Source organism: Fusarium oxysporum, chromosome IV (genome assembly GCF_013085055.1).
Source record: "Fusarium oxysporum Fo47 chromosome IV, complete sequence".
NCBI classification, from domain to species: Eukaryota; Fungi; Ascomycota; class Sordariomycetes; order Hypocreales; family Nectriaceae; genus Fusarium; species Fusarium oxysporum.
In genome coordinates this window covers 3,809,808-3,822,920 of record NC_072843.1, presented here as the reverse complement: position 1 = coordinate 3,822,920, position 13,113 = coordinate 3,809,808, and the positions used below count along the sequence as shown (strand labels likewise).

The following is a 13,113-nucleotide window of genomic DNA, read 5'->3' as shown; positions in this document are numbered from 1 at the left end:
TGACTTTGCGATTGCGGCGAATTGTTACTGAGTTGGCCGCTATAGCTTATGGGGTTAGTTAGGGAGCCTGGCCTGGCACTCGAGAGATATCCACTCCGGAGACAGTGGAGGTCAGCAGGGGTGGGAGGTTGGCAAGTATACACGAGACACGCCCTAGTTTTCGATAACACGCATTGATGATGATGTTTGGGCTTAATATTGAGTGTCATTTCCTCACGCTAGTCATTACCAGGAGCTTGGGTCAGGCTTAGATCACCAGACTATCGAGTGACACTGATAGTATCGCATGCTCCTTGGAGAGTGCTGTCTGTTTCATACTCGCAACTACTCCTTGAAAGTAGTCCTCGGTGATGCTCTTATCCAGCTGCTAGCTACTTCTCTGATATTGACTTCAAGAATCAGAGCTTCTTTGTTTATTCTCTGCATTAGGTATGCAAATCAGTCACAATTTGAGTCTGGTTAGTATATGAATGTCCATGAAGCAAGAGACATAGACATCAACTTGTTTCAGCCTCACAGAGTATAGTATCTCTGATGTATAGCTTCGTTAACCCAAGAACCCTCGATATCTGTCCGTTCGGCCCGTTCTTAAGAAGATCCTCGAGGACTTTGATAGCAAATTCTTGGGCCTCCATCAAGTCTATTTCCTATTCCAAATCGTGTATGCATTTCCTAAAGTAAACCCAAGAGACTGTATGCCTCTCCGTTTGCATATGTCCAGTTGTAAGAGCATTACTTATCTCCAGTTCCATGTCAGCTTGAACCTAGTTGTATACTTACCTTGAACCCAACAGCTCGGGTGGTCCAGGTTCAACTCGATAGTATCCTTGAAGCATTACACAATGATGATAAAGAAAGCCACGACCCTTTGAATCACGACCAGTAACATGATATCGAACAAGCATATTCAACTATTCTCACGGATCTCAGGTCACATGATCGGGATCACTCCCGAGCTCTGCACCGGATTCTCTCCCGACCCCCGTACCGCGCCGCACCTAGATCAAAGCTTCATTCCTAAACAGGGAGGTGCTAACTCCCAAGCTCGATAGCTGAAAACGAATGTCTCTCCTCGAAAAACGTGGGCTTGTGTTGGAGAAACGTCGTTGTATCTGTTCAGAGCCTCAATTCTGACACTGGCGATCTCCCTCAAGCCATCTTATGCAGGCGTTGGGAAAGGGCGCCTATGAACCAATGGGGTATTATGCGCGCTGAAATGCAAGCAAACTTCAGCCTCGTTTTTTACTCCAACTGTAGAGGAATGGCCTGAGGAGGAAGTTGTCCGGGACGATTGTCGCTAGCCGAGCCGTTCCCGAGATACTAAGTTAGACTGTATACACCATGTCGGCTTCTCCAACGCCGTCTAGGGAGCTATTAGCTCTACTTCGGCTTCATGAGAAATGTCATCAGTTGGCCTATTCGATATGATACCGTGGAGGTTCATGTCGTAGGACTTTGTTGATCTGTGCTGCAACCACTTCAACAGCCCGAGCTTCATCCTTCGCCGCCCTGGAGGATAGGCCAGAGTATGAACAACAGCTCATATAGCTTGAGGATAACATGTTTACTATGGGAAAGAACTAGCGAGGTCATGGTGTATTTCCCCCCACCGGCGGGCTAACGGCATCGACTCCGCGTTAACTTACGACGATATCCCCATCCCTAGCTCTCGCAGTGCTGTGCCATTTGTGACATGGCTCTAAACAACCCCAAGCTTATCTTCAGGGGAATTACTGTCAGCCACAAGCGCTGGTTGATAATGATATGACGCCATGTTCTCATGCCGAGATACCTCCAGACTCGGCATTGACACTCCAACTATTCACAGCGGCGATATTACCAACACTGGTAAAAAGCGATGTGTCTATCTGCGTGGTTAGTTCGGTGGGCCTGTGAAGCTTGATAGCTATCCGCAATGCTCCCCCGCGTCGAGTTGACACCTTGCAGGGGCATGAGCAAGGTCAGCACTTACGTATCTAGAGTATTCAGCTCGTTCTTGGACCAGGCTGTCCTCATGGCATCTCGTTAGTTCATGTGGGCCTCCGTCTAATACTGCCATAGCATCAACGAAACAGTCGCTACAAGAAGGGCAACGTGGACAACGCTCCGCTTACAAGCAGGGTCTTGATCCTCAAGTGAAAGTCCATACTTGACTCGTCTTACGACCTTGGCCTTCCCCGGATTCAGGCGGAGGCTTCAGGGTCTTGTGTGGAGGCAGAACTGGGCCGTGGCCCACCGAGATGAGCTTGTTGATATCGCTTAATGACTTACACGATAGCTTGTGGATACTGCCTATTACGCGACGGAATAGAGTGACGTCTATGTCAAAGGAGGCGGAGTAGTCATCTCCACATTGACAGCTACTGTTGAACCACGCAGGGGCAACGGTGACTATGTCTTCAAAGTGATTTGAGCACTCGTTTCAAGGCAAGTTTAGCCAGATGTATCCAGGGGACCTGAGTTAATGTGATCATTTGGGCCTCGAGGGATAGGCGACAGTGTCTATGCTTACCAGGCTTGAGGCTGTCAGGCCTGGGAGATACGAAGCATAATTGTGGCCAATTGCTCGACCTCAGTCCTCGGAAGGGGCAAGAGAGTAGTACGATGGAATCATGTATGCAAGTTGAATGTCACGGAACCACTTGGGTAAAGATACCAACACACCGGTAAAGCGTCTACACTTGACACACATGCAGATCCAGTCTTGGCAATCGATTTCGCAATTGCCGATAAACAAGCTTCAATAATCTGGTCACAAAGATATTACTGTTGATTCTCTAAGTAATGATCAGCGTGATCGTCGGAACGGTAGCTCTCCAATGTGGTCGAAAAGAGCCTCTCCTCTCGCATCTCCGTCCCGAGCATTAAAGCAGCTCCAATCATGACAGCAAGCCAACGCTATGCATTAGAGCTATCTTGGAGCCTCACCCGGTATCAAATCGAGACTAGACAGCACCTTTTGGGTTCGATAGGCGGAGTTGCCACGTTCTGGACAGGTCTTTGATCGACGATTTGTGGCGGCTAGAGCCAGTGCTCTTTGGGCGAGTGCATATGTTTAGCTACTTGTGGTTACCTGAATGAGATCTCGGTCAATTGGAGTAAAACACAGTTCTTTGTTGGTAGAGATAGGGTGCTAGGCTTTGTATATTGCTCTTAATCAGTCGAGTGTTCTGGACTCTTGGCGTGAGACATTCGTGGCAAAGATACCAGAGGCAAGGGAGGGAAAGAATTGGCGATTTGGGCAGAATACGAGAGTAATTGTTCATCAAGGCACCGGACACTATCAATGCCGATGGATCTGTGAGGTGTGCTATCGCTCAGATCGCCCTGGCAATCTTGAGTGCTTCAACGCTCTTGATTCCTGACTACCTCGCAAACTTTCCTCCCTACCACCAATGCTCAGTCCATGCCTCTGAGAGATTTCAACTCCTACTTCTATCTTCATTCCATTATGTCTGAATATAGAGTGCCTCTATCATTGCTATGCACTCAAGATAGCTATCCAGCTATTCTATCCATTCCATCCATTCGCTTTCACACAGATCGCATGGTGATAATGCTTATGTCGCATCAAACACCGTATACCTACCTGTTCTGTATGCTAATTTTGTTGATGCAAGGGACAACGGGACCTGAAACCATCGGCGCATGAAATCGTTTCATCAATATGTTCAATATTATAGCCAGAAGAGCTCTGCAGTTCAACCAACTCAGCAGCATCTCGATCCCGAAATCTATGTACCTGAAAAACGCTCTATCTAACATCCCCAACACCGGTTTTGGTATGGTACACTCCATCTAATCCTTCTTCGCCTTTTTATTCTTGGGCACACGAACAACCCAATAGATCCCAAACGCCGCCGCAATGTTAAACACACAATAGACCCAAAGAAGTCCGAAATCCCTCCATCGATTACCATAGCTCATGCTCTTACTCTCCAGAAATGTGTTGGTGTCTGAGATAGTGCAGTACTGACACTCTGTCGCAGCAGTGTTGACGATGTAGCCGCCTACGTTGGACAGGTACGACTTCATGTATTCACCGCATGTTGTACCGTTGGGTGCAGTGAAGGTGATCAGTTCGTTGTTTTCGCACCCTGCGTCGGCGTTGGCCATTGATGTACCCATTAGACCTTCTACGACGTATGTGAAGGGTGAAGCGCGGTACATGAAGATCCAGAAGCCGGGGAGTTCTTCTGGTGACGCAAGGATACTGACACAGTATTAGTGATAGGTACAAGGAATCGGCTTAGAGTGACTCACCCGCAAAAGGAAAACATCATGATCATGATCAGAGTAACGAGACCGCCGGCAACTTCAGCAGTCTCGAAGCCCGCGATGATCATATGCGCAAACGTGCTGGTGAACATGAAGAACATCCACACAAACAGAAAAACAGTTGCATTTCGTGCATCCGTAGCATCAGTCGCATAGCCGTTGCGGTACAGGCCTGTTGGGAAATACCAGCAAACAAAAGATAGTACAGCCATGAGCTACGCTACTGTTAGCTACAAATCTCCCACATATTGAGTACGCAGTGGAGTCTTACCGAGTTCCATACTGCTTCTACCAGAATTGTAGAAACCATAAATGCCTTCCAAGAGTAGGTCTTCGATGGCCGCTCCCGCGCTTCGTACATGGTGCGTTGGGCGACGTAGTCGGGAAGCATCTGCTGGACAACTTGGGTGAAGATCGTGAGGAACATTAGGACACCAAACATTTGGTTCTGGAGACCACGTTCGGTGTTTTGGCCATTTAGGAACGATAGTCCGATGAAGAGAGACTGTTTCCATGATCAGTGGCAGTCTCGTATATGCGGTAGGGAATACTTACTGCGCCCGCAGACAGGATGACCTTGGAGTAGATGTATCCAGGACTTCTCCAGTACTGTTGAAACAGTCGCTTGGTGACCTGTGTGTACTGCATGTGCGATGTAGCAGCAAACTCGTTGTACTCAGTTCCATCATGAGTGCCTGACCCAACAAGGGTATCTCCTTCGGCTGCCAATCGCTCAAGCTCCTGTTGAACATTCTCATGCTCGCGCGATTTGCTCCAAACCTCAGGCCAATCGATCTCTGTATGAGCTCCCGGAGCAGCTCCAATGACCTCAAGCATGTACTCAGCGGGATTGACACCAACTGGACACTTCGGTGCTCCATTGCGAACAAAGTAGTCAACCAAAACCTTCGAGTTCCTACCAATATCACCAAAGTAAATGGTTTTACCGCGAGACAACAACAGCAGTCGGTCAAAGCGTTGAAACAGCATAGCTGAAGGTTGATGGATCGTGCAGAGGATAGCCTGGCCGTTGTTGGTAAGCTTCTGCATCAAGTTGCAGATAGACCAAGACGTTTGACTATCAAGTCCAGAAGTCGGTTCATCCAGGAACAACAACAATTGAGGCCGAGCAGCTAACTCAACGCCAATCGTCAATCGCTTTCGTTGCTCCACATTGAGTCCTTCGCCTGGTATGCCGATGATAGCATCGGAGTATTCCTGCATGTCAAGAAGACTGATCACGGTGTCCACATAATCGAGCTTCTCCTGTCGTGTATATCTGGCTGGTTGACGAAGAAGAGCGCTGAAGTTGAGGGCCTCGCGAACTGTTTGGGTGTGGACGTGAAGGTCTTGTTGCTGAACGTAACCGGTCTTGCGTTGGAAGGATTCGTCTCGTAATTTTCCATCGACGAGCATCTGGCCTGTTACGACGCCCATTGTGACTCGGCTTGCGAGGACGTCCAGTAATGTGGTCTTACCAGCGCCGGACGCACCCTATTACTACGTTAGTACGTATTCATTTGGGTGTGGTTCGTCACTTACCATCAGAGCAGTCAGGGTACCCGGCTTCACCCAACCGTCAACATGATCCAGAATTCGTCGAGTTTCTCCTTTGATCTTTACATCATAGCAGACATTCCTCCAGTGGAATATCGAGGTCTGCTCCTCAACGTCTGTAACCTCGTCGATGCCGTTACCACTTGCGAGCTGTGTACCACTGGCTTTGCCCGTCTCCTCATCACTGAGGGTCTTGTTGGCATGCTTCTTCATCTCCTTGCGGGTAAACACGAGAACCTCGCCCTTGGAACGTTCAGAAGCGATCGTCTCAGTAGCTATCAAGTGCAGTCCCATGAACAGAATCGTGAAGGCGATGACAACAGCGAAGTCGCGCCACTTGTGAGAGTCAACGTAGCCATATGCTGAGGCAAGGTATGCAGATCCTCGAACAAAGTTCTCCCCCGGTACAGAACCTTGAACAGCACAAGCCTGCGAAAATGACAAAATGTTGCTGTAGTCAGGCCCACTGGGCACAAAGTTGGAACAAGGATAGTTCCTACCGCCGAACTCGTTGATGAAAAGGCTTTCGAGGCCGTAGAAAGTCGGGTTGATCCAGCGGATCCATCCAAGCCAAACAGGCATGTACTGAGGTGGGATTGCATAGCCGGTGTAGAGAGCGATGATGAGTAACAGAATAGAGGCTCGAGCCAAGGCCGCAGCGATGGTCTTGGTGAGGGATGCAATGAGACGGAAGAGCATTGAGAAGCTCAACGTCGTCACAAAGGATACCAGGAGGAAGAAGAAAAAGTGCCCGGCGTCTTGACGAAGGTTTCCCATCCAGTACATTGTCGTATTCATCATGATGGTGTTGAAGATCTTGTACGGCAAGTCTACGACCATGGATGAAAGAGCCTCTGCACTTGGATGATACAGAGCATAGCGCGCGTGTTTCTCAACGATGTTTCGTTTGGCGTAGAGGGTCATGATCTCCAAGACGTTGTTGTAAGCATTCATCAAAAGAATGAAGAAGATTAGTAGTCCACGCTTGAGGAAAGCTCCTGTGTCTTCGGGTAGATTGTAGAAGATACTTCCGATAACGAGAGATTCGACAAGATTGCAGAGCAAAAGAGTCACCGTTACGCTAGGATCAGCTTTGAGCATCACCCAGCTTCGACCCAGTGTAAGTCTCATCTGCTCCATGTACGATAAGGTAAACGGTGATTTTATGCGCTGAGACTTGGACTGATCTCTCTTCCTTGAGTCGACGAACTTTTCGTAATGTTCGCCTCCAAAGGGATGTCGCTCGATATACTCATCCATCTCAGTGAGGAGATGCTGTCGATGGGCACTGTCTTTCCAAGCTTGCGCGAACTCATCTGGTGATCGGGGAGCTTTGCCTTCGTATCCTTCGCGGATGATTCGTTCCTGATGGCTAGTCATGGAGGTTAAGAAATCGGCTGTGGTTTGCTGTTCGGGACAGACGAAGCCTAGGCCTTCGAAATAGGCCTTTGCTTCTTTCGTCTTGCCAAAGAAGATTTGCCGTCCTTGGTATAACACGAGTACTTTATCGAATACCTGCAATGGTCAGTTGAAGTCCATCAAGATACTTACTCGAAACTCACATCGTAGGCATCCTGAGACGCTTGGTAAATGGCCACAGCAGAAGTACACCCCATAACATCAGCCTGTGTTCTCAAAGTCCGGCAGAATTCAAGCGCGTTAGCACTATCAAGACCTCTGGTGCTATTGTCCCAACATTGAAGCGGCGAATAGCTCAATGCTGCCTCTGCAATCGTCACTCGTTTCCTCTCGCCTCCACTAACACCCCTCACAAAGTCGTCGCCCACGCGGGTATTCTTCGTATGAGAAATACCAAACATGGCCATGGTCACATCTCGTAAATGCTCTGCATATTCACGTCGGGAAATACCCTCTGGGATATTCTTCGGGCAGCGAGCTCGGGCGGCGAAGTAGAGTGTGTCGCCTACTGTGAGATGCGCAAAGTGATGGTCAACTTCAGCTGTGTAAATGGCCTCGCCGCGAAACGCTGAGCGCATTTCTTCGGGTCGAATGCCGGAGTAGTTGATCTCAGATGCATCGTCGATATGGAAGCCGTGTGTGTCGCCGGCAATAGTCTTGAGAAATGTCGAACAGCCTGAACCTGGAGGACCAAGCACAGCCAGCATCTCTCCGCTCTGAACAACGCCCTCCAAGCTCTGCAGGATATCGACACGTCTTTGCTTATCGTGCAAAAGTTTCTTGACCATGGTACCAGCCTCAAGGAAGATGTTGCCCACACTCTTCTGGAAGTCTGTATCTGATCCAAAGCCAAATACGTTCAAGTTTCGAAAGGCCACACCAGTCGTTCTCGGCGGGTTTCCTTCAGACGTATCAGTTCGCAGGTCGTAGAATGCCTTTGCCCATTTTTTCGCATTAAAGCTTGAACTGCTGGGGTTTAATGGGCCACTTGCTTGGGGGAATAGAGTCCCTGGTGCAGCACTTGATCGCCTGGTGAGTTCCCGAGCCAGTTGTACGACTTCTTCATTGTTTTGATATTCGTCGTCTTCACTCATGGCAACTTCAGTGTTCTTCTCAGTGTAGACGTGTGTTGAGCACGTTGAACCGATGTCGTTGTGGTAGAATCCCTTGGGGGTACCAGCCCCAGAGCTGAACTGTGGGCTGGCTGCCATGTTGAACGATGTTTCAAGATTTTCTTCTAATTGGTGATACCTCTGGTGTATATGAATGATAATGAGGCTCAAGTTGAAGATTCAGGACCAAAGATGGCTTAGCCGGTGATTGAAGAACTGTTAAAGCTTGAAGAGCGTGAAGATGTTTGAGAGAGGAACATTTCAGCAAAGAATTGGGTATTTATTTGATGAAATATGAGTCAAACACAAAGAAAATTAACTTATACAACCCCATAAGCCCCATGTTGGCCCGTCTGGGCATTCCCACAGTCTGTGGATCATTGAAGCAATTCGGACTTTGAAAGTCCGATGCTCCAGGTGAGAACCCCAGACTTGGCACGGACTTTCGGACTCTTCCATGCCAAGCTTTCTCGTAAATATACTTAAAGTGGTAAGTGGCGTTCGCTCGTGTCTTTGTATCCATACCGTCCATCACCCAGAACCTGGGCAAACACAGTCCATTTTGAGTTTACTGCACCCCTGTGGCTTTGTATTGTTCTTTTTGATAGTGTGGTTTTACGTACTGGTTTTCTTCGTATTGTTCTGTACCCGACTGCGGGGGTAGATAAGACCGAATCTCCGCCATCGTCTGATCTTGGAACTATCATACCAGATTCATCTCGGACTTTTCTGTCAATTGATCTTGAGGCTCTTCGACATGTCGTCCTCCGGAGTAACCGGATCGGAACAACTCAATCGTCTTTCTGTAAGCTCCCTTTCTCAATTGTCGAGCTGAACATGACTCCGAGCCGTATCTAATATGACTCCAGTGCAAGAGATGCAAGGAACGCAAAGTCCGATGCAATCGTGTTATGCCACAGTGTGGTCGCTGCAAGCCAAATGATCTAGAATGTGTGTATCCTGTCCGGGTCAAGAGGAGGTCTGCGCGGCCATTGATCGACCCAGCCCTGTGAGTAGTCTTGTTTCTGGCACTGAGTATTGGTCATTGACTCTTTCAGCTCGGCGGATGGCTCCAATGCTGCTCTGTCTACTATCCTTGATCGCCTACAACGGCTTGAGGCACAAACTGTGGCTGGGCCTCCATCCACCAACGGCCAATCGATACCAACACCCTCTGGAGATGGCTCAGAGGTGTCCTCCTCGCCGGTGGCTTTCAGCACTACTGGTCATGAATCCAGTGCTCTGACGCCTCATAATCCTGACCGTGAGATGGATGCTATGACTGTTCTGAAGGATGCAGTCGACCAAGTTCAGGAGCTGAGGAAGAGGTCGTTTGGCTCGACAGCCATTACCAGTTCGATAGACATACCCACAGACTTGGCCAAGACTTGGGTTGCCAGTACGTCTTCTCCTATGCAATCATCGATGTTGGCTGACGTTGTTAGACTACTTTCAGCACATGCCTGCTTGTATGTTCCTAGGCTTATTGGACAGACGCATCATCGACTTGATTCCCGACATCATCAATCTACCACACATCCACGTTGATCCGGTCATTCTCGTTATATACTACAGCATAATGTATCATGGCTGCAGTCTAAAAGCGAGCAACGTTGCTTCGACCTCGAGTCTTGGGTACATGAACTCGAGCTACTTGGGATGTTTGCGTGCAGTACCCAGCTGGGAGCGAGAAGCATCAGGGACCATGACAGATCTAATCGCCGCTCTTTTTACGGTACGTCTCTATCACCACTTATCTCATGTGATCTAACCATATTTTCTAGAGTCGCGTGGCTGCTGAGTTCTTCGATTATGATCTTGCTTGGAAGATGTTTAAACATGCGTGCGAATATTGCCAGACTCTCAACCTTCACAAGCTAGACTCAGATGAAAACAACACGTTTTTCAGTGAGGCCAAATGCGATAATGAGAGAAGGGGATTCTGGGAAGTCATCCAGATTGATCTCTTCTACCGACTCATCCTCAATACCCCTCCAGTTATCACCAACGACATATGGAAAGTCAATCTACCATGGCTGGACCCTGATTCGGACCCTCTGCCGCAAGGCATGCAGACGATCGCATTCTTGGCCAGTTCAAGGGTCAGTCTCGTAATCGCTCGATTCTTCGCTATGCTCGATGACCCGGAAAACACCACCAAGCCTGAGATTGTAGCTAAGACGGAAGACCTTTGTCGCGAGATGCAACAGATCTTTACTGAGTGGCAGCTGGTAAGACACTGTACTGCCACAGCAAGCGCTCGTACTGACTCATAACAGATTGAATGGCTAGAAGGTGCTCAAGATAACGAACAAGACATCTGGGTGGTAGCGGATGTTATCTTGACAGGCTACACTTCCATCATCTACATGTTTCGTAAGATGGCTCTCCTCAACTCAACTTCTCCAAGACCTCCAACAACAGATTTGGACATTCCAGACTCTCCCATAGTGGAAGACGCAGCTCGCCGTCTAATCGCAGCTCTCAATCGGTTACTGGTGATATACCCTTACGGAGTAACAATGACAGCGTTGTTCGGTGCATACAGATGCTTCGTCGCGTTTGCCTATCTGGCTAATACGATACTGCGAGCTGAAGATCCTCGCTCTTATATGGCAGATATCAAAGCACTTGAACGGCTGAGCGATCAATCGACCTTACTGTGTCGAGGGAATAGGGATGTTATGCCTTTGGTGAAGGCTATGCAGAGCATTAATGAGGAGATACGGAAGAAATTGGAGAATCAGACTCCGAGGGGATGAATACTTCCATGCTAGGACGAAATTATACCATAGTAAGTATTCAAGAGCGGAGGAAAGGTCTATGGATTAATGATAATAATAAAGATATTAATACTAATCCCATTCCATCATGGCAAAAACATAGCCAACCTTTCTTTCACAAAAGCCCAAGAATGGGCCGACCATATATCAGATAACTAGCCAAGTAACCGCTCTATTCAACAAAGTCGGGAAACTCTCCCCTTTCAGCAAGACTCTTCGCACTCTGATAAGCAGTGGATTCTATATCCTCCCACTTCGCAGTCGGCCCATTGACATAGAGACTTGCGTTCGCTCGGTGGTTCACGCATGGTTTATCCTGAATGTGAACCCATTCTTTCTTGACCTGTTGGATCTGGTTGCAGTTGGCTGTTTTCTGCTGGCGGCGAAAGTGGCAGGGCTCTTTGATGGCTAGGGTCCAGCAGTTGCACTTCCAGAGATAGATGTTCCAGTTGCACATTCTGAATAAGGGGGTCAGGGACTGATGAGATGGCTGGTTTTGGAATGCTGAAGCGAGGATGGCTCTCTGGTGAGTTGAGATGGTTAGTTTGGGGATAATGAAACAAGTGGTTTCGATATCATGAGATGATTGGTCCCGGGATGTTGAAATGAATAGTCTCAAGATGTGAAGGGAAGAAGGGGAGGAACAGAGATGAGGAAATGGGTGGCCTTACCAAGATTAGACACGTTAGTGAAAGAGACGTTAGGTCTCGCCCTGAACTCTTCCTTAAGGAACCTAAGATGATCTTCAGATACTTCGAACCACTAAGTGGCCTCGAGATGTAGAGGCGAGTGGTTTCGGTTTCCTGAGGCGAGGATAGGGATGAGATGTTTGAGTGTCTTGTGAGTTGAGTTGAGATGGGATTTATTCAATAAGTTTCAATTTACTATTAAATGATAACAACGGAAGGCTAGTCCAGCAACCAGATCAACACATACTTATAACCCCAAGAAGAGCCTCAACTCTATGCTCTCTTCCTTTATCTCCTTGCTGATCGTTACTAAATGTTGTGATTTGCCAGTTGGCACATGATGGGCATGGAAGTTTGCCAGAGTCATTTTCAAGCTGCACTCTAGTATTCTAACCCATCGTACCATGCTAAAGTTCCGAGTGTGACGGTTTGTGTGTTGCTCTAGCATACTAATCGTGTCGTGTAATTCAATATCATAGTCCTAGACTCTGACTTTATCGTGGGCCGGAGGCTCAGTATAGGCATCAGCAACTACGTCAGCCAGAGCAGAATAGCTGTGGCAACCTTCCGTACAGTTTAGTAAGTCCTAGGGCGATCTTCCTACAGTTCTTACAGCATATCTTCAGGATGATTGCCTTCCTTAATTCAAATTGGTAATAGTTCAGATATTCGAATCCTCTGACGGATAAACTCCCAGGTGAATTTATCGTAATAGCCAAACACCATGATTGAAATCCAATGTGCATCAATTTCAGTGATACATCGGTGAACTCGTTATAGAAAAACTGTGTATACATAAATGCTTGTTGGTTGGGGCTGTTTGCAAAGTGCAGCTCCTGAGATAACTGGATACTTGATCGTGAATTGAAAACACAGGAGACGCAGAACTACAGAATGAAGACCAAAAAATCATATCTTTCCCTTACACTAAAGACAGTATCACTGCTTTTGTGGCAGCATGTTTGTAGTCAGACATATTCATGAGCTTGCATTGTGCCATTGTGGCCTGCAACATTCAGCTCCCAGATGGTTGCCTTTTTTCGAGCCGCCTACCCTAAACTTGCTCCCAATCTTGAATAATAATCCTCGTCCAAACACCGTCACGATACTGCTTATGAACAACGACGAATGTAGTAATATAATTATTTTCATCTTCAAACGTCGTCTAGATTCAGTTTTATATTAAACCGAGTTCTAATGTTAGATCAAGTCCCCACTCAAATGCCAAGCGGACGAGTGACAGTCTCCCTATTTCGTTTTTCAAGGGCCGCCCCT

The 13,113-nt window shown here is 47.8% G+C and overlaps 2 protein-coding genes across 2 annotated transcripts; one reads left to right on the top strand and one right to left on the bottom strand.

Moving 5' to 3' along the window:
• Positions 1–3,798: 3,798 nt before the first annotated feature.
• On the bottom strand, positions 3,799–8,465 carry FOBCDRAFT_260104 (ABC-2 type transporter-domain-containing protein; the record flags this gene model as incomplete). The annotated part of the gene is made up of 6 exons (XM_031178303.2): positions 3,799–4,213; positions 4,264–4,493; positions 4,550–4,783; positions 4,834–5,772; positions 5,821–7,350; positions 7,398–8,465. 6 exons carry the CDS (start codon positions 8,463–8,465, stop codon positions 3,799–3,801), a joined length of 4,416 nt encoding a protein of 1,471 aa, XP_031044190.2.
• Positions 8,466–8,907: 442 nt separating this feature from the next.
• FOBCDRAFT_221887 (uncharacterized protein) lies at positions 8,908–11,229 on the top strand. Its single transcript, XM_031178304.3, has 6 exons — positions 8,908–9,171; positions 9,236–9,375; positions 9,425–9,765; positions 9,812–10,101; positions 10,151–10,597; positions 10,646–11,229. Exons 1-6 carry the CDS (start codon positions 9,124–9,126, stop codon positions 11,126–11,128), a joined length of 1,749 nt encoding a protein of 582 aa, XP_031044191.1. The 5' UTR covers positions 8,908–9,123; the 3' UTR covers positions 11,129–11,229.
• Positions 11,230–13,113: the final 1,884 nt, after the last annotated feature.